General features: G+C 40.6%; 3 protein-coding genes and 2 long non-coding RNA genes across 7 annotated transcripts in view; 2 read left to right on the top strand and 3 right to left on the bottom strand.

Moving 5' to 3' along the window:
* Positions 1-138: 138 nt before the first annotated feature.
* Positions 139-6,496, bottom strand: LOC128892308 (odorant receptor Or2-like). 2 transcript variants are annotated; one of them, XM_054152652.1, is made up of 7 exons: positions 6,230-6,354; positions 3,069-3,279; positions 2,385-2,637; positions 1,748-1,851; positions 1,204-1,539; positions 737-1,012; positions 139-445 (listed from the first exon to the last, which is right to left on the bottom strand). In XM_054152652.1, the coding sequence occupies exons 2-7, from the start codon at positions 3,261-3,263 to the stop codon at positions 365-367; spliced, it is 1,245 nt and encodes a 414-aa protein (XP_054008627.1). In that variant the 5' UTR covers positions 3,264-3,279; positions 6,230-6,354; the 3' UTR covers positions 139-364. The 2 variants fall into 2 exon arrangements, with proteins under 2 accessions (XP_054008627.1, XP_054008618.1); XM_054152643.1 differs by lacking the exon at positions 3,069-3,279 and having other exon boundaries at positions 141-445; positions 6,230-6,496.
* On the top strand, positions 3,950-6,367 carry LOC128892386 (uncharacterized). The gene is made up of 3 exons (XR_008461078.1): positions 3,950-3,972; positions 4,068-4,362; positions 6,167-6,367. It is a non-coding gene; the product is annotated as an uncharacterized LOC128892386 (long non-coding RNA).
* A 730-nt stretch (positions 6,497-7,226) lies between the features above and the next one.
* LOC128892344 (odorant receptor 49b-like) lies at positions 7,227-11,039 on the bottom strand. Of its 2 annotated transcripts, none has more exons than XM_054152725.1 (6): positions 10,839-11,039; positions 10,208-10,460; positions 9,691-9,794; positions 9,248-9,562; positions 7,426-7,599; positions 7,227-7,348 (listed from the first exon to the last, which is right to left on the bottom strand). In XM_054152725.1, exons 1-6 carry the CDS (start codon positions 11,037-11,039, stop codon positions 7,286-7,288), a joined length of 1,110 nt encoding a protein of 369 aa, XP_054008700.1. In that variant the 3' UTR covers positions 7,227-7,285. The 2 variants fall into 2 exon arrangements, with proteins under 2 accessions (XP_054008700.1, XP_054008694.1); XM_054152719.1 differs by having other exon boundaries at positions 7,426-7,701.
* Positions 11,040-15,497: 4,458 nt separating this feature from the next.
* Positions 15,498-24,410, top strand: LOC128892380 (uncharacterized). Its single transcript, XR_008461076.1, has 3 exons — positions 15,498-15,775; positions 16,160-18,116; positions 24,127-24,410. It is a non-coding gene; the product is annotated as an uncharacterized LOC128892380 (long non-coding RNA).
* Positions 18,128-26,545, bottom strand: part of LOC128892298 (neuropeptide SIFamide receptor-like) — a 62,875-nt gene continuing 54,457 nt past the window's right edge. Inside the window, exon 3 of the mRNA XM_054152633.1 lies at positions 18,128-20,512. Coding sequence (XP_054008608.1) covers positions 19,735-20,512 — 778 coding nt within the window. The 3' untranslated portion in view covers positions 18,128-19,734. The remainder of the gene's footprint in view (positions 20,513-26,545) is intronic.

The raw sequence follows: 26,545 nt of genomic DNA on the forward strand, positions 1-26,545 counted from the left end.
AAAACTGTTTAAGAGTACGTAACGGTGTATCACTTGGATAAGGCGGTTTCTCAGTTCAATCTTCCTAGCGAAGTCAGTCCACAGCTTGAGAATTCAATAGTTTTTGCAATTTTTCAGGTTCGTAATGTCCAAGAGGTGAACACACTACTCAAATTTGTCTCCCATTTGTTATTTTATTCCTCCAAGAAGAATTTACAGTTTATATGAACGTACTATGTAAATGTTTTTGTTGTAATGTTGTCAATATTGAAATTTGTAAACGTTCAAGTGTTCGAAGTATTAGAAGTATTAGTAATTACATGTTAATGAATGAGTGAATGTATGAATGTATTTACACGAGCACATTGAATATAAACAAATAGTTTCATGAATTTAAGTGTGCGTTTCCCATATCAAGTGTCGACTGTCTTAATAAAGTGAAGTACGACATCGCTGTACTAAGAACCTGCAACAAAGATATTCATTTTCGCAAGGCTATACAAAAGTAATATAACAAATTTTTACATTTCGTCGATTTCCTCTTTGATGAGTTAGTTAGATTCCCGTACATTTTCAAAGTAAATCCAGTCGCGTATCTTTAACGAGTACATCAGATTTAATTGTAAAATAATTAATTACCGCAGTGGAGGTTTCCAAAGAAACGGGAAAGAAGCCGCTGGCTGTCAAGCAACAAGGTCTGGTCGTCCTCATAATCATTAACGAATACATCAGATTTAATTGTAAAATAATTAATTACCGCAGTGGAGGTTTCCAAAGAAACGGGAAAGAAGCCGCTGGCTGTCAAGCAACAAGATCTGGTCGTCCTCATAATCATTATAGTCGTATTTTTGCGCAGCGATTTGCCGATTTGATCCATTGGAAAAATGGCCCATGGCGCTGAAAATATTGCACCGCCGACGTTGCTGCTCTGTCGTATCAAGCCATCGCAGCTGTATGTAAACATTAAGAGCTGACACAAAGTAGCAGCCATGGTCAGCACCAAACTTACGCTTCTCGATGGTGGCGTTTCTGCCTGCATAAAAATCAAACAATGAACCAAATAGAAGTACAGGTTTGCATATAAATTATATCACAACTGCATGCTCTTATGACATCCATCTCATGGTCCGGTATTCAGAATTTAAAATACGAATTGCAATACAATTTTTGGCAGGATAATCTTACAACGTTAATGCGCGAGTGTATTTCTTCTATAGTACCAACCAGGAATATTTGGTATCCCACGAGACATATGATCATAGCCAAGAACAACACCTGACCCAACACTATCAGTGTGAATATTTTCTCAAGCATCCTGCAGTATTCCATAAGTGCCTGATGGTGTTTAACGCAATTCCTCAATTTTTGATAGCACGTGCTCGCGTAACGCGACAGGCTTTCATCGGACGCTCGAATGTGTCTCTCTTTCTCGAGGATGTCGGTCAAGTTCATCAATCTGTATTGCAGCACTTGAAACTGGCTTGCTACGTGCAGATTTAGGATGCACAAGAAATTATCGAAGCAAATGTAACACACACCTACGTGGTACACGCACAGCATCTGTACAGACATGATTCACTGTCAGATTGTTGTAAACTTTATTATTCAATGATTGTAGAATTTTTATTTGTTTGACGCGAACAGGTTGGAAATATAAATATTCAAAAAAAGTGTCGCTATGAAAGTTGCAGAAAAAATTCACAATATGAACTTTAATTATTTTATAAACGGAAAGGAATGGATTTTCTATGTAAATGTAGCTGTATACCTGTATTAAAAATAGTACTTCAAAATAAGGCGAGGTTCCTGTGGGGAAGTCCAGCCACATGTTAAATGGTAGTATCCTTTCGGATTCGTTTTTCCCGATATTTCCTGAAATGTAAAGCGAAAGAGTTTATTTTTCAAAATGTAAGAAAAAGTTCATCCAAATCGCAAAATCTCTAGAACTTTTATGGTACACTGGGCAAATCGATTAACTCCTCTTTTTGAAAAATCTTAAATTCAAGTATCAAAGTACTTGATATAATCGTAACTTTTTATATTTATTATAATTTTCCTGACAAGGAAACACTTTTTCAATATTTATTTGAATTTATATTACAAAGGGAATTTCAAAAAACAATATACAGTCAGTATAAGAAGTATTCGTACAGCAACCAATTTAAAATAAATGGTTCCTGTAGGATTACTTATTACACTGGCTGTACATTATTTCATCGCATTTCTCAACATTTTGTTTTATGGAGTGCAAATGTTTAAATTGAATCGATTTGTCCAATGAACGGCTCAAACGAAGAAATCAAACGTTTAATAACTATAAATACCGATTTTCATTCGTTACATGGCTTAAAAATAATTTACACCGATGCAAATGACAATGTTTGTTAATTCCTTGCTCGACTCACCCAAAATTGGCGTCACCATGTAACCAGCGCAAGTGCCTTGTGTGCAAAAGCTAAGAATAACGATGAAAAGAGCGCATAATCTCTTGTACTCGTCTAGAATTAATTTTTCCCGTAGGTTATAATTCGAATGCCAGAAATTCTTTTGCGTGAACAGAATTAAATCGAAAAATTCCACTCTGTGTGTGTACAACACGGCGATCTTAAAGAGTACGACCATGAGGTACATAATATTGCACGCGATATAAACGCAGTCCTGGAATTACAAAATTATGAATCACAAAAGCGTGAAATGTCAAAGTTTGTTCGATGTTCATCCATTAATTAGAATTATTATTTTCGATAATTAAAAATTGGACAATTCAATGGCGATCTCAAAGCTGAGGAATTCTAAATGATTCGACACGATCGCCTCAGAAGTTCTTCCATCGTTTACCTAAGAGAATTTAAATCCGGAGATTCGAAAAGGTGCCGGATTCGTATTACTCGAGAAAGTTTAAAGATCGGAGCTTCGAAAAAGCTCCAACTTATATTATTCAAAACAATCTAAAAGCCAAGCCTTCAAACTTCGAAACGCAAAGAACAGAAGACTTGACTGTCAATCGGACAATCCTCCTCGTTCGTTGCATTCGTTACCTATTATTCGAATAAAACGTCTTCCAATCTGTGGACCTAACGCACACTCACATTGAAGTTGCCCCAGGAGTAATAGAAGTCCCTTATCGCGATGCAGGTGGCAATGAAGAGCATAGAGCAGGTGTATATCAACGCGAAGTTTCTACGTTGTTGCTCTGCGCGATCGGCGGCCATCCACAAGCCGACGGTTTTCATCAAGAAGCACGTCCAAATGATGGACACGTCCTTACTCTGCGCCGAGCGCATGGCTGGGTTCAAATAGCTGAAAATTTTTGTCGAGGTCTCGTACGAAAGCTTTTCTGCATCGATTTCGTTTGAGAAAACGCGAAAGGAACGTCCCTCACCCTGACAACACTTTGATCCATTGATTATCCTCAACGACCATCGGAGATCGCGCGTCTACGACCATCCTGTCCCGTGTGACGCAATGACGTTAGGTATTCGAGTGCATTATTCACGGTGCAAGGGAGGTGTCACCCTTTTCGACAACAAAGAAACGATGACAGTGAATAGAGCAACGTGCAATTACTCATGCCTGCCAGCGATGGGTGAGCTCAGTCTCACTCAAGACAGCAGAAGACGAGCATGGATCAGTGGATGGATCGGTGTTATGCGCGTCGTCGCTCTGAAGGACTGACTTCTTTTTATACTTCGATATAGTACGTACATGTTTGTTAATTGAGACGATGAAGTTTTGCACTGCGACGGGAATTTTATTCGAATTCTAGATAACGAATGAAACGAAAGTATATGTACTTAGGATGATCACTTGAAGAGAATTTGAAAGGTAAGTCTTCGATCCTGAAGTGAAATAGAATGGAGAATAAATTAAAGAAATATTCGATAGAATTCTTAAATTTTCAAGCATGAAGTGAAGTGGAGTGAAGTGTAAATCAAATTCCCACCGAAATATCTTTTTTAATATTAGACGTCATAATAGACGTCATGGTGAAAGGTAATAAAACATCACTATTCTTTCAAGAAATATACTTTACATTCTTGAATTTGTTCCACACACGTATCGATAATATTGTTTATTGTTACTCACAGTTTACGACTAGTTCACCATGGACTGCCTGATTAAAGTGAAATAAGACATACCTGTACTGATAACCTGCAGCAAAATATCTGAGACTTAGAATTGTTCAATCAAATTACATCTCATTGTATGCTCGATTTTCTACACTTTCTTTTTTATATTACTCTTTGAATAATATGTTCTCTATCAATCAAAAAAAAATGTTCAGTGCACTGTGAAATATATCTGTGAAAAAAAGGATGTAGCCTACCGAGGTATAAGTTTCCAAGGAGATAGGAAAGAATCCACAGCCAGTTAGACAGCAAGGTTTTTTCGATCGCTGAACAACCATACTCAAATCTCTCCGTAGTTTCTTGCCCGCGTCATCCATTGGCAGATCTATCCATGGCCCTGAATATATCGCCCAACCAATATTCGAACTTTCCTCTATCAAACCATCGCAGCTGGCTGTAAACAACAGTAACGAGCACAAGTCGGCCATTACGTGAAATACAAAAACACAGCGTTCTACTAGAGACCCGTCGACCTGAAGAGAATACAATTTCGTATAATTGTCCTTCGAACTATAGCAATCTATTTAATGAAAATGATTTTGAATCCAACGAATTGCAAATAAATCATGAAGCAATCGTGCGAGAGGAGCATATATAATTTGCAAATGACAAATACAAACCAGAAATGTTTGGTAGCCCAGCAGGCAGAATAGCATGCTGAAGTTTAGCACGTGTGCCAGTATTATTATCGTAAATATACTCTCCAGTATATTACAATACTGTAGTTGCGCTTTGTGCTGCCGCACGCAACACTTGAATCGCGAGTAACATTTCTCTGCATAATCCGACAAACTTACGCTCGATTTTTCCGCGTCTGTGCTGGCCAAGTTGGTCAGTCTGTACTGCAGTATTCGAAATTGCGTGGTTACGTGCAGGTTCAGTATACTGCTAATATAACATTTACCAATGTGAAACAGAGCTACAGCCTGCATTAACAAATAACAGCATGTTAATAGACAACCAATCAATAATTAATTCCTACAAGAATGCAGATATGCAGTGTACACTCATTCAAAGTTAAATATTAATATTACTATATTGTTTTAATCAAATATATTCTTTATGCTTTTTGTACGAGACATGAGTCTCTTGGGTTGAATAAATGAAAGTAACGTTAACGTTATGGCATATTAAGCAAAGTCACCGTGAAAAAAAAAATAAATATTTATTAGTTTAGCGTGTCTAGTGAAAATATTATAAGGCGTCGATGCTTACAATACCTGCGTCGTGAATATGATCTCGAAATACGGTGATGTGGTTAATATTGGAGAGTCTATCCACATTCTAAATGGATAGATTCTGTCCGAATCGTTTTTTCCAATGTTGGCTGAAATAGAAATGCTCTTTCAAAATATGTGTGTGCAACGATTTTTCATTTGCTAGCGACAAATTTCTTCAATAGACATAGAGGGTGCGAATACTTATGAAACGGACTGTATAAACAATGGAAAAAGTTCGTATAAATATGTGCTATACGTATGTATAAATTTTGTTCGTATATTGTGAAACATAGTTCATAAGACCGTAATTTGATATATAATCGTCTAAATTCATTAACTTACTTATGATAGGCGTCAGCACGTAACTAGTGAGCGTGCTCTGTACGCAGACATTGATAATTCCGATACTCAATGTACAGAGTCGTTTGCAATCAGCGATCATCGCTTTCTCGTTATCGTCGTAATTCCCATGCCAGAAGTGCTTATACGTATACAAAATCAACTCGAACAATTTCTTTTTGTCCTTGTACACAATGAACAATTTTAATAAAATCAAAATCAGACACAGTATGTTGGATACCGCGTATATGCAGGCCTAGAGCGAGGAAATTATAAGCATATTATATTGGCGAAGAAAGTATTTAAGAATAACAAATGGCTTGTTACAACTGTGCACTTGCTAGAACGTGTTGCACCAGTTCTACATAGACAAAAATGTAAAAGGTGTGTATGGTCCAACAATTTATTTAGTAAATCCTTCATATACTAATTTCTTGTTCCAGGTACACTCATAGAGCACCAAGTAACTCGAAGCACGTGTGAAGTTTTACATGCAAGAAAAAAAGCGATTGAGAAGCTAGCGTATCAGAGTTAAAGCCTTATCACTAAATAGTCACTCACGGTGAGGTTTGGCCAGGAATAGTAAAAGTCTCTCGTCTGGAGAACCACGCCGTACAGCATCGCGTATATCGTGTAAAACAGCATGAACTTTCTGTGACGTTGCTCCACGTGATCTTTCGCGTGCCAGAGACCAACAACTTTCAGGCAAACTCTCGTTATCGGTATGGATATGTCTTCTTTGTGGGACGCGCTGGTGAGTGTATGCGCGCTATCTGAAACGGTGAACTTCACCTCGGGAACGGACTTCTCCATTTTTTTTACTATATGTCAGGGGTCATAAAGAGAAACACTTCGACCGACGATCAAGGGTGCCAAGCTCGTTCAAACGGTCTTTGTCAGTACCAGAGTACCAAGAAGCGATGAGAAAATTACAGTTCCGCAGTAGCCACCGTGTGAATTGACGCGTCGTATATAATTCAGGCAGTAGGTCTCCGACACAAGGTGAAAACGAAAGACAACACTGGTACCAGATCAATAGGGCTGGTATCGTTGTAATGAAGAGGATGCAGAAATGAGTTACCAAAGGGGACATTCAGTTCTGATTATCGATTAATTAGAAGAGATGTTAAACGAGTTCACGTGAATCGTACGCGTGAATCGGCGCGGCGTGTAGAATGGTATCGAGTAATGTGACTGGTTGGATGATGGTGCAGACAACATATATGGATACGTATTTACGTGTTTCATTTAAGTTTTTGTATATTTATGCTTGAATGTAGTTGTTAGGATTTATCTAAATTTTAATGAAGGGAAGTGTTGAAATGTCACCTTGTTGTAATGTAAAATATTACTACAATGACTTATGTGACTTATGAGAAATTAAGAGGAAATTATTTGTTTATTATGCGGGTAAAAAAATTATACTTGAAATTAATTTTTCAATTTATCATTGTTTCGAATTATCGAAGTAAGTCTTCATATAAATTGTAGAATTGCATTTAATTCGTTACATTCGTATGAAACATTACCTTGTGTGCAATCACGGAACTCTTTATGTTACTTGCTTAATGATTCGACAACTACCTACAATCAACATCGTTTGATCAATCTACTTGGTTACTCATCCTCTTGGGTTGAATTTGTCAGTAATGTGAAGTACGATATTGCAGTGCTAAATACCTGTAGCATAGTATTTCTGACTTAATATTCGCAATATCTTCAGTATCTCACGTTTAATAGTACATGACGTCACGTACAGTGGTGGAAATTTCCAAAGACATGGGGAAGAAGCCACCGGCAGTTATATAACACGGTTGATTCGCCCTCAGAATCATAATACTAATACTGGATCGCAGCGACTTGCCAATCTTATTCATTGGCAAATTGGTCCATCCCACAGAGTAGATTGTCAAGCCAACGTTCCTGCTTTCCTGTATCAAAAGGTCGCAGCTGTACGTGAACATCACTATCTCAACAAAGCTTCCGAATGTGAGCAGTATGAACGTCACCCGCATCGTAAGAGTAGTATCGACCTGTACACATTTTGCACAACACAATATCAATGCAAGGCGATCAAGTAAGATTATAATTTATTAGAGGGGTCGTATTCGCGTAGCTAATAAGAATGGGCATGTCCTTTAGTGTATACAAGCTCAGAAGTACTAAGACGCTTCCTTAATATGTAGAAATAAATATCCAATAAAAGTTGCGAATTATTTAATATCAATTATATCATTTATGTTTCGATATGTTTATGTTGCATTAGCGAATATATTTTATTAATAGTTTTTTTTTTAAATATCAAATTAGTAATGATAAAATCTATAGAAATAAGATAATATTGTAGTGTCCGCGCCACCCACACCCAACAATAAGGAGTCAAATAAGAACACGAAACGTAGGGTACAGGATTGGTCGCGTAGGTAAAGCGGTCGACTGTGAATCCGAGGATCGTGAGTTCGAATCCCCGTGCCTTATTTTTCGTTTAGACTCCCACATTGTGGGGGCTCGTCCGGGATGGGGGGTTACAGCGGCGGCAACTACACCGAAGACGACCGGCCAGTGACGATGAGTCACGATGAACAACAATGAGAAACGAATGACGGGTGTCGTGTTGACGGTGGAGCGGGCAGCAGTGAGGCGTCGAGAGAGAAAGAGAGGGGGGAGTACACTCCAGGGAAGGGGCAACTCGAAGTGTTGTCGGAGTGAGACTCCCCAAAAAAAAGGAGAAACGGCGAAAGAGGGCGCGGCGCGCACTGCTGTTGAGACGCAAATACCGAGAAAACGGACATTCGAGGGCGAATGAATGTCAATTCAGGATGGTCGAGTGTAGTGTCCGCGCCTCCCACACCCAACAATAAGGAGTCAAATAAGAACACGAAACGTAGGGTACAGGATTGGTCGCGTAGGTAAAGCGGTCGACTGTGGATCCGAGGATCGTGAGTTCGAATCCCCGTGCCTTATTTTTCGTTTAGACTCCTACAATATTAAAATTTCTTTTACCAAACTTGGATACTATTAATTTTTTCATTGTATCCAAAGTAATATTATCTCATTTATTTGGTTATATTTCGACATTCTTTCTGAAATTTTTCATCCGAACGATCCCAGAGTTCCGTTATAAAATTGAATATGGTATTCAAAACACTTAATATTATTAAATGATGTTAAATACTCATCCAATAGAGAATTTAAAAACAAAAGTTGTATAGTAATAATTTACGGTGTATAGTAATTACTCATTGAGGATAGTTAGTGTCTACATATTTATGAACGAGGGTGAATAACTAGATCATTTAAACGTTGGATTATTATCAGGCAAATTTGAAATTGACCTAGATAAATTTGATTAGAAATTAAAATGAGAAATAGCTACTCGAAGCTTGAAAATGAAAAATAATTTCTAGCCAGCACCTAAGCCTTCGATATTAGAGTATCAAGTTTATCCTTCGGATGATGTGAGTCTGTTTCTACAGACACAATCCCCTGGATGCCTACGTCCCCTTTATGACTCTTGCACGCGTCTAAATTTCGGCGTCTTCATTGTTTAGATCAGATCATCACGTTGCCCATACGTACCATCAATACTTGATACATAGTCAAGCAGATCAATAAACTTAAAGCCAACACAAATGCAAGAACGTTCAGCGAGTATATGTCGTTGACTTTCTCGCAGTACTGGATGAGTGCCTGATGCTGGCGAACGCACTTCTTCAACGTCACGTGACATTTATTAATATAGTCAGTCAGATCCCTGTCTTTGTCAGAGCATTCCCAGAGATTCTTCAGCCTGTACTGTAATATACGAAATTGATAGGCCAAGTGGAAGTTGATCAAGGACAGAAAGGTGTCGAAGCAAATATGGCACACTCCGACTTGAGCCAAGCACAGTATCTGCGTAAACAGAAAATTGATTATCTCAATAAAGAGTTATCCATAACATAATGAAATCAAACATAATATCCGAATAACATGCGAAATGCTCTTTTGGAAAATCCTTGATCGATCGAAATTCACGTTACCTGTATGATGAACGTGATTTCGTAATACGGCGACACAGTCAGTGGCAAGTCTACCCATGTATTGAATGGAAGTGATCTTTCCGATTGATTTTTACCATAGTCCACTGAAATAGGAGTGATATGAATAGTAGTGATATTAGTCGTGGTGGTCATGGAAATCTATTTTGAAGAAAAAACGGATTCTCTGCCAAAACCGAGGCAACTCGAATAATTTAATAATCATATATCTTATAGGTACCGAAATGTCAGAGTTTTCTATGCTCTTCATTTATATTTAAATAATATAATATTATATATCGTCGTTAGTATATGGTTGAACACTAAAGTATGTCTTAAAAAAAAGGAGATAAAAATCTAAAAAAAGATATTATACACATATGCCGAATAACAGAATTTTATTAATATGAAAAAATATAAGTATTCATCTTTAAATTATGATTTCACTTTGCACGGAATAATAATACAACTTAGTCCATTACTGTGTACGCAGTTTCCGTACGAATGTTAACAAACTCACTAATTAAGGGCGTGAGTATGTAATTGGCTAGTGATGAGTTTAGTATGCAATAGGCGAAAACAATGATAAACGTGAAAATCCGTCGACATTCAGCCAGAAGTATTTTCTCCTGTGGATCGTAATTCGAATGCCAGAAGTTGCACTCCGTGTACTGAACCAAATTAACGAATTTCGCTTTTTGCAAAAACAACACGACAAATTTGAACGACCCCACGATGACAAACGTAACGTTGCAAATACCATACAAGACGTTCTGAAATTGAAAAAATAAAAAATTTTATAAGAGATTTGTTGATTATCGACTTCAATTAATTTGAATTGCTACGAAGGTATTTTTCCAGCGTTAATTAAAATAGGTCTTCCGTGTAATGCTTCTTAAAGAAAGATAGCCCACCATTATAAAATCATTATTAAACAATTTTTAATTTAAGCATTAGTACGTACCTTACAAACAGTAAGAATAATCTCAAAATAAATGTACTAAAATTTGGAATCTGTGATAACTTAAGGGCCAACGTCTTCTTGGCCTAGAACGCCAGTGATGTTACTCGATTCAAACATTGTCGATCTCAAGCACGATGACCACAAGCAACTTTTCCACGTCGATGGACGAATTATTTTATGTACTCACGCTAATGTCGTCCAAGGTGTTACAGATATCAGCAAAGTTCACGTAGAGACCCAAAGAAAGCATGCCGACGGTGTACGTCAAAGTGAGCCACCTCAGTCGCTGTTCTGCCGCATTGGACGCCAACCAAAGACCAGCTACTTTCATCAAAAGGCACGTCAATGTTATAGAAATGTCGTCTCCCATCGTTAAGATTATAATCATTTATGCATATACAAAATTTCCGCTTGATAACGAGAGCTTTGTATCATGAGTCTTTCTAGGGAGCATCTATCAAAAGTACTTTGAGGTGGCGGACAGAGGTCTGATATTTACTTTGATCTTACCAGATGTTATTTCACATATTGCTTCTCGCAATAGCATTGTATCCCTTTCCACCGGCGGTCACGATTAACTATATCTGGAAAATTAATCGATGAATAATGAATGCTTCGAGGGGTGTAATTTCCGTACCGTTCATGACAATGAGCGACAACGGTTTCATGGCATATCGAAATCTGCTAAGGAGTAGGGACGCAGTACCGAGCACGACCCTTAACATAATAGCTTGTTTCGCAGAGCAGGGGCTTTTACCAGTGATGGACAACGTATATAGCAGTTCGTTCAATTGAACTGTTAAGTTTTTGCTGGATCGTTGTGGAATACTCCATTCTACAATTTGATAAAGAAATTTATTCTTTACAGAATATTATAAGTGTGGTTAAACCGTGTGATGGAAGGAAGACTGGATAAGACGGGAGTTCCGATACAAAAGAACAAGTTTTACAGTGAAAGTATTTTATCATATATATATATTTTTATCATTTTCATTGAGAAAATACATATACTTATTCGCAACTTATTGATCCTTGTGTGGCGTGATTCAATGCTGCGATTGCTTCTATTCGTAAATCCTCGAGCTGACAATGGGGCGGAGGAGTGGGTTGGGGGTTAGGGAGTCAGGAGGCAAATGAAATTTTATTGCTAAATCCACCGACAGGTAAACATCGGTGGACGAAAAATTTCGGCGACACCAGCACTGAATCAACGTCCCGCAAAAATGTCTGACGCTATACTGAAACGTACAACAAACAAAGACTACCCCTTCGCGGTGCTTTACGTATTAGGGGTCTCGATCGCAAAGTGTACCCATTATCGTTACAGTGAATAAAGGGTCAAGAGGCATCGATATTGGTAACGCTGTCCGTTGTATCATTTTTTTTTTTTTTTTTTTTTTTTTGTTATTTTCATCTTTTCCTTTCGTTCTTGGTACGTACACCTTGATACAATATTAAAACACTTATCAATTTCATTTGCAAACATTTCCTTACCTAGTATGTTTCTATTATTTCATCGTTATTTGGATAACGCCGATTATCCATATAACACGTGTACTCATCAAAGCAACGGAAACGGAACTGAAAACGTTGGCGTGTATTCGAACCACACGATTCCCACGTAATTTCATTAAATCTAGTTAAGTTCGTTTAACCGAAGTACTTATCGTGTACAAATATACAGGTATCGTCTAATTAGAAGCTGAAGCTCGTCCACCGACAGACTCGGGAATGCGTTGAAGCCATCGAAACGCAATCGTCGAGTTTCTCGACAATTACAGACGTTTCGTGCTATTACAAAATTACGATCTACCCATCCCGCGCGAAATTCCTTTGTCGATTTTGTTTCCAAACTAATTTAAACGCAACGAACATTCCACGAACACAATATACATGCGCGCGATATAATCCAATATTTTTGTTCTTTTTTATCTTTTCACTACGATCAACGCAACTGGATCGCTGATAGTATTGCTCTACTTCGCAGCTGGTTCGCCGATAATATTCATCTAAACGTTGAATCTCTATTTTACGTATCTAATCGCGGATTACACGCGTGTAAACCTAACTTATGACATTGCCTGAATGGAATTCACTCGAAGAAAGGAACGACGAAAAAGTAAGAGTTTCTACAGCTTAAAAGTAGCGTACGAGCGCGAGAAGAGTGCCACAAGATTCCAGCCAAGGGAGGAGTCTGTAGCACTCTTCTCGGGCGTCGACGATACGTTTACAAGCGTTTGTTCTGCGAATGCTCGGAGTCTGTCTGTAACGTTGTTACACGCAATAGCTTCAGTTCGTATTGCGCGGCGGTTGTTGCGTTATCGAGGCTGTGCTAAAAAGTTCGTCAAAGTGAAGGTAAATTTACCGAAGCGAACCGCGTTGTTTAACAAGCTTGATCGTTTCTTGCGAATACTCGACTCACTGTCGGGTCAACGCGAGAAAATTTTTAAGCTTAATCCTTGATTATCACTCGACCCCTTTCGTTAACCCTCGGTTGCCACGGCAACCAAGTATGTATTTACATAAGCTACCGGCCATGTATTATGGTAACGACAGTCGATTCTTACTTCCGCTATTGTTACAAACTTCATTTTTCTTTTTACAGGTTTCTTCGTGGAAACTGTATCAACATCAACGTATCATCGAGCTGAATGTAGTGTAATGATTTCGAAATAACGGCACGGTGCCCGGAAAACATAGCCACTAAAATTGTTACATTCACCCGGAATATTTGTAATTTTTACAAAATATAAGAATTACTAAATTTAAAAAAAGTAGAAAAGTAATAAGTTCATCGGTATAAATAGTTAAATGTATTGGTCTGCGCTCGATTGGTAAGAAAATCTTGATATTAAATATACACGTGATACTATTAAAATTACGATAATAATTATTAATAGATATGAGTATAGTGGGGAAAATTAACACGATGGAATGTCAAAATCTGTAGAAAGGATGATCACTTTCAAAACGTGTAGTAGATAGTGTATGGGGAAAATGAAAAGTAGAGTTCGATGCAGTATTACCTCGTTTACTGATCGAACTTTTTCCCTCGATAATTGAACCAGAGACCTCTCCTCTACAACACTTGCCATATGATTCCTTTCGTTAACGAGGTAATACCGAATTACGACGACTATCATACGTTACATCGTCAATTTTCTATGAATGCGATTAGCATTAATTTATACAGCGTCGCGTATCGTTAGAAATTAGCAATCGATCGTTGTCTGTTAACATAAGAAAGAGCTTAACCGACAACCTGATAATAATTACGTTACAATATTCTTCGGATGTGATCATTTATGATATACACCTCACCTTGAAAGATTTGATGAAAATTCTTAGAAAAATATTTGATGAATCTTTGGATGATCTGAAATTTTTCTGTGGCCGGCATCAACGTGTTTCATTTGACTTATTATTGCTTTCTATGGCAAACAGGCAAGGATTAAACTTACGAACTCTATCCTTAGCTGCGTATTCGTTAGGTTCGCATACCTGTGTTCAATACGTGCAGAGTGATATCCGATAGGAGTAAAATTCATGCTTCCTAGTATGTTTATTATTATACAAAATAATTCGTTTCGAACGACCAGGGGTGAGAATTCATTTTCAACTTCTTCCAAGGTATCCGTCCCTTACGTGTAAAATGTTTTCGTTTGTCGTGATTGCAAATACGATTCTAAATGTCTAAGTTCAAGGTCGTTCCAGTGACAGACGACGGTACAAGATCGAATTCGTTTCGATGTTAGAGGTCAAAATTCGTCGCGATACGAACCAACGAACGACCTTGAGTGGAAAAAGGATTAATTCAACACCTTTTTTTTTTGCTTTCTTAGAAAAATAGCTTCTGAGTCCTTATATGATCTGAAATCTTTTTGCGGCCGGCATCAACGTGTTGGAAAGTTTCCAGATTGCAAACGCGCTTTCACGGACAACGATTCTCAAATGTTTCTATGTACATGTATAATATATATATATATATAATATGTATGTATATTTGTACATATATAATATATGTATATATATACACACACACATATAAATATATATATATATATATATATATATATATATATATACTATGTATATATATGTATATACTCTAGTAAAGTTGAATTTCGATAAAAGTTCTTTGAAAGTCGTGATCGTCGAGCGAAACTTTCGCAAACGAAAGCCTGGAAACGCTCCAAGGACAACGTACTCCGTTTAGTGAAAATTTACAAACACTTTCCTCCGACAATAATCTATAAAATGGAATCCATTCGAACGCAAACGTCGTCCCGGTGAATGCTGAAGCGTGCAAGGCTAGATGTTCGGTTAAAGAGCTTAGAAAAACAATGTAATCGTTAGATCGCCCTTCGATCGCGCACGCTTCGCGCGATCACGTTTCGTAATTCGTGTTATGGAAAAACGTCACGTGACCCGGGCGAACGGCGCGCGACACCGATCGATCGATTTAAACACCGTTCGTTCGACAATTACGTATTCGAAGAGATCGCATGTTCCATAATAACGGGAATAAATTACGCTTAAGTGTTAGTTCTCTTAAACCGTAGCGAATATAATACATGGCTGCGCATGATTATTCTGGGGACGCCAAGTTTTCGCATTTCGAGGGACTTTTCGGACACTTTTGTGCTATTCGTAAGGGACTGTCCTTCGGATTACAGTGTTGCGATACTATCCTTCAAGTTGTCACATTGTTACGTCATTGTGCTATCACTGTTTTGAGACTTTGTCGTTTAACGTCTGAAACGTCTTGTCTTTCAGATTGTTCCAGTTTGGTCTCAAATCTGCGACAACATGAAGGACAGCACTCTACAATGTACGAGGGGAACAGCGTCATCATCTGTCATTTAAAATGCAATTATCTGTTCCGTGTATCACGTTGAATTGTTTGAAATGTATCATCCCTCGGTTGCGTTCATTACCAAACGATGTGTGCAGATTTATCGCATGCTCGTTCACCAGCTCCATAGTGAATCGGAGTAAACATATGAAATTGTTCGTCCTACATGTGCACTCGCCACGACGATATCATTATAGACAACAGTATTACCAAAATTCCAAACATCAGAATCGCCGACAATTTTCACGAGTTACTCGCTATTCTATTTGGTAATACTTGAAAACACTGCAATATTTAGAGTTAACATTGTAGAGAGTAGCCTAAAGCGTAGAGTTGAAATAATTGTCATTATATATTCGCAAAAGCATTATCAACGAACTGTCGAGATTCTCGCGATAAAAATTAATACAAACACGACCACGTTCAAAATACTTTTAATTCCAAGCTGCTTGCCTCATTTTCGAGAATCGTCAAATTTTTTGTATGATAAAGTTGTTTGAACCAGGTTGTGTTTGTATTCGTTTTCTGCATCCAGTTTCTATCCAAATTGTTAAATCCTGCCTTTGGTCTACTCTCTACAATCCATATCGTTATCAACGATAATAAACAATGCCCGAGGACCTTCTCAAAACCCTTTTCGTTTCACTGCACAGGAACTATCACACGAAGACGAGCTAGCGAACAACGAGCGTGCTCTTCGATGGGATTTAATGAATCTTACGGTTTCCGACGAAACAACGAATAAGAATGGAGGTAACGGCGGTGTATATAGTTACAACATCGCAACGATATATATATATATATGTATATAATATACACTTACGTACGGTAAGATACATATTTACATAGAGACAGCAGATAGAAGTTTAGTTCCACGTGTAATATAATACTATATAAACATTACAATTCTTATGCGTTACGTCGTTTCAAACTTAAATACTTAGTCACGTTTAGTGCGTATACAGTCGCTCCTCGAGATTTTATAATGTTTCCTCAAACGTGGGCCCTCCGTTATACAATTGTCTTCTCTTTATCTCCAAATTTTTGTTTGTGTATGTACTTGTTTCTTTGTTACCCTAAGCAGTATAATCGTTCTTAATCCTATTTATGTTGCGTCACGCGACATCGCCGGCATCCTTTGAGCCACAATAGATATGAATTAAGGTATCTCACGACCGTCTATACATTATACTTCGCACGTTTTCGGTTACATCTAGATCCTGTCTCGCCACGTATAAAAACCTTACGAAAATAGTTGCTCTATCATAAAATCCCACAGCTCTTACACGACGTTGCCATCTTTACAAGTTTTTGGTTTCATTGTTTTTCATATATACTTTTTTTTTAAACTCGTTTTTACAAAGTGCCCGGGAGTAAAGCTCGACGGTTGGTTGCAACCGCGAGTGCGCCGGTTCCCCCGTGAATTATGCGGAATACCGCTGGGCTCGTTCGTTGGATCGTTGGAAGTCTACGCAGAGCGAACGATACACGAATTTCTTTTTCAATCCTGGCACGCGATTCACGCGAAAACGATCCGTCGCCAACCGACGGATGTTTGTCCTCTGACATCTGAGGTGGTTGCGGAAAATTCGCGAAAAGTCGACTGAAACCCCGATTAGGGCCCGTCAGCATGACGCGTAAATCTCAGGAGAAACCGTCAAGGAAAGATCGACGTGTTGGCAGCACTGGCGAATGTCTGAACGATAATAACGCTGGGACTATTCGAATCGTTTAATTCGTGTCTGCCTCGTGGGAAAAGTTAATTTGATACTCTTATTAACACTTTGCACTCCTATGTCGAGTCCCCACGCGACATTCTGTTGTCTCAGAATCAATAGTAAAGGAAATTGTTTCAAGAGCTATTATATACTCGAAAATTACAAAATACACCAAAAGTGAGAATAAAACTGGTATGTAAATCAATTTGTTTCTTCCTTTATTCATTTAAATTGCCTTAATTTTTAGTTAAATTGAATTTCAAATGAAACACTTGAAAGTATTGGGAGCTGCTGATAACGAAATTGAAATATAATTCGGCGTGCAAAGGGTTAATGAGAGGTGAGCTCCAAGGAGAAATCATTCATTTTATTTTTTTTATTTATTAGTGGATTCGACTTACTAATAGAGTCAAAGTTTCTGATGGACGAATAGTCCCTGCCTTAATTAGAATTTGAAATCCTGGCAGTACCATCGATCTTCGAATCTTCGACACAGTCTGACCGAAACCATCGTAATCACCGTCTTCCCATGCTGACGAGCCAACCGCGGGTTGCATCCGGCACGAAAGTACGCGCGATATAATTGTCTCTACGATTCAATCGGTGAGATCGACTTCTAGAAGAAAAAAAAAAGAGAAAAAAAATTACGTACACGTGACAAACGGTCGCGAATACTCGAGCCTCTTTACTCTTCCTTCAACGATATTACAATGGATGAAACCATACAGGAGCAGCGATCGTCGACCATATGCGACTGGTACGCAACATGGTCTCTGAACTAGCTCCGTGACAAGAGCTCAACCTCTCGGAGCGTAAAAGGTCGTTATTGTCGCCAGTGACCGCGTTAATTCGTCGCACGTGTAATCGATCGAGAATAATTCGAGACAAAACGGTAAGTCGGTCACTTCCGCCTTTCTCTGGGACACGTAGACACAGGGCTGGTTGGGTGGGTGTAGAGATGGTCTGGGACGGGGACAGGCGAAGGTTGGGCTGGCAGGGAGAGGGGAGGGGCAACGTTGATAACGCGGCATAGACGAAAAAGCGCGTGAATCGTTAATTATTTCATTCGAATCAGTTAACAATAGGGCCGTCCTTGTGCACTCCTGGTCGCTTGACGCGCGGGCCCGCGCCCCTTAATCTATAGTCTCGAGAGTAATTTATATAGGCATATGTAATGTATGGCACCTTAAGTAATCCCAAAAAGACTAGAATCGTCTAACGTTCCAATAAGAAAATATATGTGTATATAACTGTTGGAGCCGACCGTGCTACGATAAGTACAAGTAGAATACCTAGTAATCTGTATTTTATCTCGTACGAGGAGGTAATGTTCAGCACTCGCTCTGTCACCCACCATGCGTCCTCCTCTAGATCGTACGCGCTGCGCAAGTGCAAAGTAACGGGTGTTATGCACGGATAAAGTTCTGCGGTGTTTAATTAAGGGCCTACGAGTCGACATCGTTCTATTTTCCAGTCGCAAGGTGTCAACAATTCGCTGACGGAGATCGATGGGGACACCTTGTTGAAATGACTCTTGCCACTCTAGGAGGGAGCCACAAGCTTCTGCGTAAACTCAGGTGTCTTAATTCCTGGCTTTCTCCTGGAAGAGCAACAGGCATCTACCTGGTGTGCCACATGTCCCCCAAGATTAATTATACTAGGTCCGAATGACTCTTGCTACTCTAGGAGGGAGCCACCAGCTTTTGCGCAAACTCAGCGTTCTTCATCAGGTGCCTTAATTCCTGGCTTCCTCCTAGAATAGCAACAGTTATCTACCGGGTGTGCCACATGCCCCCCCCCCCCCCAAGATTAATTATACTAGGTCCGAATAATTCTTGCTACTCTAGGAGGGAGCCTCCAGCTCCTGCATCAACCAATATTCCGTCTTCTTCGGCAAGTGTTTTGGTTGATGGCTTCTTCCTAGAAGGTCAAGAATCCTCAGCAACTGTCGCCCTATGTCCAGTGACGAGAAGCTCAATCTCTTTTCGATTCTCTTCCACGTCGCCTGACCAACTCACCACTTTCTCCTCTTGCTCGCCGCTGTCGCACACGCAAATGTCAAGCCAGCGGCTAAGGTCCCTTTGTTCGTGGATTCCTTAGAAATCTAGAAAGATGCTCGTGGAAAGTTTCCTGCGACGTATCCCGACGACTTCGATCTCGGACACGTCGCGGGATCCACGAGAACGACGAGCCTCACGAGCCGCCAGAGTTGGTTCTCGCTCAACAAAATACAATTCACGCGATAAATACAAAACGACGGAGTCGAGGAACACTGTTCCTCGCCAGCAACCGCGATTACGTAAACCGATCCTCGCCGCGATGTAGCGCTAGCGAAAAGCTGCTGGCAGCAGTGCTCGTTTGACCCCCTTATCGACGACTATCCGATCCGAGCGACAATCGGTTGCGATCAGCGTGACCTGGAACCTCGGACCGGCTCGCTTGAAACCCGTTCCGGGCAGCCAGCCTCGGAATAACCGAACATCAAATATCTTTAGGACTGGACTCGTTGCTTAGACGCCGGTGTGATTGAATATGTAGGAAACGTTGCTGTCCTGGTGAACAGGGGGTCCGTGGCAGGCCCGTCTCGTCGACGAGTTGTTGTTGTTGACGTAGTAGGAGGACTTCCTCATGCTCGTCGAGGAGGACATGATGGCTACCGTCTCGTAATACCTGATCTTGCCGCAGCAGCGCCCGCTCTTCATGATCGCGACGAAACCACGGCGATACTTCTTGTTGAAGAACGCGTACAGGATGGGATTGATGCAGGAGTTGCTGGCGCCTAGCCATTGAGCTATCGGTGTGGCGATGGACAGAATCTCCTCCTCTCGCTCCTCTTCATCGCCGCCGAGCTTGATCACTGTGAAGATTACGTACAACGGCAACCAGGATAGGACGAATAGGATCACCACCACCACCAGCATCTTGACCACTTTCACCTTCGACTTCTGCTGTATCCTCTCCATCTGAGCGTCCTTCGTGTCGGTCGGTATGTGCCTTCGCCATACCTTGATCCAGATCAGGATGTAGCAAAGGGATATCAGAATCGTGGGGAGAACGTAGCAGAACGTCAGGTTGCCGATGAGGAAGAAGAGGGTGCCATCTTCGGGGTGAGGCCACCTATCCAGGCAGAGCCTGAGGTCCGGCTCGCTCTCGTAGATGGCCACCAGGTCGAAGAACAGAAGCCACGGCAGCGTAATGGTGAGGGCGACGACCCAGATCACGACTATCATCATCCTAGCGCGGCGCTTCGTGATCTGACACTTCAGCGGCCACCAGATCGCCAGGAACCTGAAAACGGGAGATCGGTATTAGCGATAGTGCAGTCGACATGGAGAATTTTAGATTAGCTGTAATTTTAATACGAATGTCGACTGACACGATTCTACGACGAATGGAGGTTCAGGGAAGACCCAAAGTATAATATGATAGTAATAGCTTAAAGAAATAGTAATCAGTAGTTTGGGTAGCGCTGAGAGAAAGAGATTCTATGCTTCAATTAACGTGTTAATTTTATAAATATTTGTAAAATATAAAATATTCTTATTCCACAAATCGCTGACACGAGGCTTGGACGCTCTACTGCTTAGAGCATTTTACTTTCACAATAATTATATCCGATATCTCTATGCATTAAGTAGCCTGTAGTTTCCATCACGAGGAGCAGGAATGTTTGACTTAATTTAAATACAGCTAAACCCACGACGGAATCCAAAAGCCAATAAGAAGGCAATAGGGACTCCAGGTAAGACAGGAATATTCCAGGTAAATAACCACCGCACTTTGTTTTTAGCGTTTCAGCATTTTCCAGCGTTGCATAATGAAAAATTCTTCTAGCATCAATCCCCTAACGATAAGTCGGTAAGTTACTGGCATCGTAGCCATCGATATCGTTAATCGGCGAGCCCATCTCCGATTCAGATACCTAGGAAAACGTTGCTTAATAAATTCTACGGGAACAACGCCTTATCGGGACGAGTGAGCCCGACTCGTTTCGCAGACCGAGACACTCGACGGGAATGTTGAGTTTCCATCGCGTGTAGGAGACCTTGCCGTGACTGCACGCGGCTCCCGAGTCCGTTCACGCGGAACGGATCCGAGAGTCTTTCGAAACCGCGAATAGAATATACATTTCCATAATGGGGGGCATAAAAAGGAACGGTCGCGTTTTGTTGCCGCGTGGGAGTCCCTGGTGCTTCAAACCCGTATCCCAGGGATCATAAAATGGCTGTAGACCCTCGATAAACGATCCCCCTTAACGGATTCCTGGCTGTGCTTGCTCGTTATGACGCGAACCGCTCATCTGGCCCACGCGCGGACGTTGAAAGTCATTCTCCATTTTATTTAGCTTGTCGATCGGCTTCAGGCGAACACGGAAATTGGAACGTATGAAAATATCGCGTACGGAGTTAGAGAAAGTAAGGTGAAACGGGGAATTTCGAAAAATGCTATCCTGCAACCTGATTTTAGGCTTACAGGTTGGATTAGAACAACGAGAGGGATGGTATGGAGCAGTGTTTCCCAACGTGGGGCCCACATCCCACAGGGAGGCAATTTGAAAATTTACTTATTGTGTTTGCTCAATAATTTCCTAGTGATTTCTTCCTAAAACTTAAAATATTCAAAATTATGTATATATTAGGAGAGGGACATAAGCATTTTAGAAAAGCGTAGGTGGACCATAGCACAAAAATGGTTGAGACACACTGGTACGGAGGAATTAAATGAAGTAGGGGATTGTAACCTCTTCGGGGACGATTTTTTGTTTTTTGTTATTATCAAATTTTTGTTCTCTTTCCTAATTTAATAGAGGCGATAGCTAATGCTCCTAAGGGTATTTGTCACACAAAGAGTGGTAATGGAGGATTTTAGAAAACGTAAAGTATGCAATTATTATACTCTCTGATCCTACATTCATGCACCGTCCTTCATGTTGTCGCGGTTTTTGCCCTGCTGGTGGTTATCTTCGACGCTTCATAGAATTGCTCGCACGTAGCCTGAACGTTATCTACGTGGCGCGATCAGAGATGATTTATCTGCTCATGAGTCACCAAAGCGAGGAGAATGTGACTTTTTATATTTTGTAAACGCTTAATTACGTTTATGGTACTCAGGGACGTTGGGCGTCGAGCGTGACTTTCGATGGGAATTAAACTGCAGAGGAAGAGAGACCGATGGATAATTTTTAAAAAATTGTTCAGCAAAGCAAAGCAAAGTTAACCATATCCATATTACCAAAGATCTCTCCATCGATAACGCAAAGTTAGCATCGCCAAGTTATCGATATTACATACATCGCTACCTGTTTCGCCCCAACTCCCATCCGAATAGACTCTTACCCCGGAAATTGGACCGTCGCGGATCTCCTAGGCATCCTGGATAGGTCGATAAAGCCCCGCTGTAAAATCCACCCTCGGCGATCCCGAACACGGCGAGCGTCGCTTTGCGATGCAAAAGAAGCGACAACGCATCAAGGAAACGCGAAAATATCCGCGGCGTTCGTTAATTAAACGAGACGAGGAGCACGCCGACACTTTGAACTCTCTGCAATCGTGAATCTCAGCGATCGGTGAGCGCGCGCGCGCAGAGACCATTAGCGAAGCGGAGGTTTTTTCATTTTTTGAGCCGCGAAGGCTTCCCTGGTTTTCCCTCGCGAGAATGACGCGTTGCTTTTAATCAAAGCTCGGCCCGCTGCAAACAGTCGCGTCCTTCGATTAAACGAAGGCTCTGTCGCTGTCGACGCCGAAGAGTCCTTCTATAAATCAGAGATCGCGATACCGATCGGCCGGTGCCGTTGATTTCCGTGTGTTGCACGTCCCGTTGCATATTTATGACGTTCAGGTGACTCCGTTCAGGGAAGATGTAGAAAGGATGAGGGGAGGGGAGGGGAGGGGGGGGGGGGGGGAGGAATCGCCCGTTTCGCGGACACGGATTATCGGAACGATCGAGGCTGCAGCCCGCTTATAGCGTCGCGGCAAACAATGAAGATGACACGGTCTCGTATATATAAAGAGTTCGATTTCTGTAGTGCCAACAGCAGTATCCATTTGCGACCCTTCGTGTTTGCGAACGGAAAAGCCGATAAAACGTTTAACATGTTCAAACTGGCAAGTATACCTATCCTATACGCGCTTACTTAAGTGCTGCCGCGCACGCTCGTGTCGCGACGATCGACGGTTTTGAGTGCGTGTGTTAATGAGAACGGGGGCTTGTACTTACGAGATGTGTATCGTATTGGGATTTGGATGGAGTGCGCGATTCAATTAGCTGCGAAAAGGGATCTAAATTGGTTTATGTGTATAAAGAGATCACGGGAAATGGTGTGATACACTTGTTTGTTAAGGGCATTGATAAGGCTTTAAATTTACTTTTGTGATAAGGCGTTTAAAATCCATGGGTATCACTAGCACGTTACTTTAAATTTCTAATATCCAGAATTAAATTAACAATGTCTGAAAGTATCACATTTGCCAAAGATTCGTGTACTACCACCACACGGAATCACGTCGATTATCTCTAAATAAGGTGTTTAAAATCCAGAAGGTATCGCTAGCACACTACATTAAATTTCTAATATTCAGTCAGAGAATCAAATTAAAAAATGTCTGAAAGTATCAGCTTTGCCAAAGATTCGTGTACGTATTGCCACCACACGAAATCATATCGATTGAGTCTAAATATCACAAATCAGACATGAACACACTATCTACTCTCCACTAAATTGCATTCCATCACGTACAATCCTCAACATCTACCAAAAACAAGCGACTTTCGACTTGCAATGTCCAGGACCATTTTTCACCCACCCAAAATACATGTCGCTGAAGCCAAGATCAATTTAGACTTTCCGTGAAACAGGATCACGGACACGACTTCGCTTTTAATATATCCTTTCTGCCCGACAGATGCTATTGCTCGCCGTGGCCATGGTGGCTGTAACATGTGCACCAGCCCCGGTGCCGCCAGTGATTGCGCCCCCGCTGGTCTATTCGCACCCGTACGTGAAGGTACTGCCAATCCACCCAGCAGCTGTTCCTCTGTCTTACAATCACGGATACAAGTGGGTTCATCCCGGCTCGGTGTATCTCTACTGACCCAGCATCTCGATCCCCCACCCAAGAACGCTCTTGGCCAAATAATTTTATACTCGTTCGAAATGTACTTGAAATAAAACACGCGGCATCCGCACCGGCTGTTTATCCTTTTTGCTAATTTTCTCGTCGAAGTCGTTCCGCGGCTTTTACGTCGGCTGTAAAACCCGCGACGCGCTTGGCAGCGAGCGGAAAGCTTTCGGAAACTCGAACGTTCTTTGCGATAGAAGACTCGATGGAACACGCGAACGTCGGGGAAACCGCACGAGGGGAAGGTTGAAGAACTTTGGGCAGAGATAGGGAATGGTCGTAAAAGAATTGATGCTCGAAAGGGTCCTGGATCCATACATAGGGGCGAAGCATGGCCGAGTGGCGACGTTTATACGGTCGTCTCCATGTATTTACAGCAGCAGACATTCGTTTGGTGGCGTTTGAGTATCGAGAAGGCGAAGAATCGTTACACGTGTCCGTAGTTGTTAGAGTCCTCTGAGGCAGGCTCTCAGGGTGAACGCTCTGGATTTGAAGACGCAAGCAACTTTGGATCGCTTAATCTCGATAACTCTTTCTTTCCGAAGCTTTAGAAGGAGGGCTTTTCGAGGAGAGAGTTGAGTGATCAGTTTGGGATGTTTTAAGAGGAATGGTTGGGGAACATTATACTCGTAGAAGATACAGGGTGTCCCGTAACTGGTGGCACAAGCGAGTAGAGGGTGATTCTACGTACAAAAATTGAATCGAAAATGTAGAATGAAATTTTTTCTTAGGACGCTTCATTTTCGAAAAAAAAATAAGTTTGAAAATTTGTCGAGCACGAGTGTATCTGTTTGAGCAGTATGATGCACTGCAGGTTAAGGTTGTTTAAAATTGATGAATTGTTAACTGCATGACTATCCATAGATATTGAAATACAGTTAAATGTAACGACAAGATTAAGTGACGATCGTCTAGTCGTCTAGTTTAGATAGGTGTCAACTGATACTGCTTGAAGAAAGCAAGATATTTTGACAATTTTATTCTTGAAATATACGACCTAACATGTAGGTCTACTGCTCAGACAATGTGTATCAGTGCGCATAGGAAGCATTGGATCCCCTACTACTGAAGATGTCTTGTTGTAGGATTCCTGGGAGTTAGCAAAACAATAGGTGAATTGTGTCCCCGCGCCAGAGCCGAGCTCATGCTGTGTGCAGCCGTTCGACGGTCATAGATTACAATGGTGTCCGAGCAATAAACCTAAACTTTGGATCGTGGGTGTTTTGAATCCTCAGCTTAAAGGTTCTTGCATAAGCGCCATGCTATTGGATTAGTGGATAATTTAATAGTATAGCCTAAATCGGAACAAATGAATCTAGATAGAATGTAACGAATGCAGTGGTTGAGCCAATTCGCCTGTGAATTAAATTGCAATCATTTTCGAAGGTCCGCGCAGCTCAACGTTACAACAGCAAAAGGTAATCCTTTCCACTCATTGCTAATGATCGTTATGTTGGTTTCGCCGGCATCATTACCTGATTCAAATTCGAGTATAAGTCTTCAGGATAAAGAATAACTTTGCAGTCTCGTTGAAAGGACAGTAATTGCCAGCATTGTAAACTATCGACCCAGACCGCCTATCGATCGCCCTTGTTTAGATTTCTATTTTCTCGTCTGTAAATAACACTTTATTCTCTAAGTTGGTAATTGCTTCGAATAACCATCCCTCCCGCGAATTTCCTGACATTTTTATGTCTCACAGTCCGTCAAATATTTGTAATCCAACTGAACGATTGGTCGTCGATCTTCCTTGTCAATCTTTATCCTTGGATCTTTGTAAACCATGTTGAAATAGTGCGGCCTGTAATTGCATTGTCACGGTATGATGTATCGCCCATATATATATATATATTCAGAAATGTTGTCAACGCAGTTGTCCGCGTTGAATATGAAACAGCAACTTAACTAAATCAACAATTCGATAACCTAGATCAGAGATGACTGATATTGTGTTTCATGACTTTGGAGATTGCAAAAAATAATAACCGAGGAACTAAAATTCAAGATTATTTATATATTTATGAGAATTAACTGAAGTTGACTTCGGGGCGTTTTAGATTTTAATTTGTGACTCCATAAATAACCAAGATATATAGATATAGATATAGATACTTTCTTGGTTACGTTATCGATGAGTCTATTGTACCAAGAACAGAACTAAAATTTTCTTTTTCCTCTTGCAGTGATTACAACGTCGTGACAA

Source organism: Hylaeus anthracinus, unplaced genomic scaffold, assembly GCF_026225885.1.
Source record: "Hylaeus anthracinus isolate JK02 unplaced genomic scaffold, UHH_iyHylAnth1.0_haploid 0, whole genome shotgun sequence".
Lineage (NCBI taxonomy): Eukaryota > Metazoa > Arthropoda > Insecta > Hymenoptera > Colletidae > Hylaeus > Hylaeus anthracinus.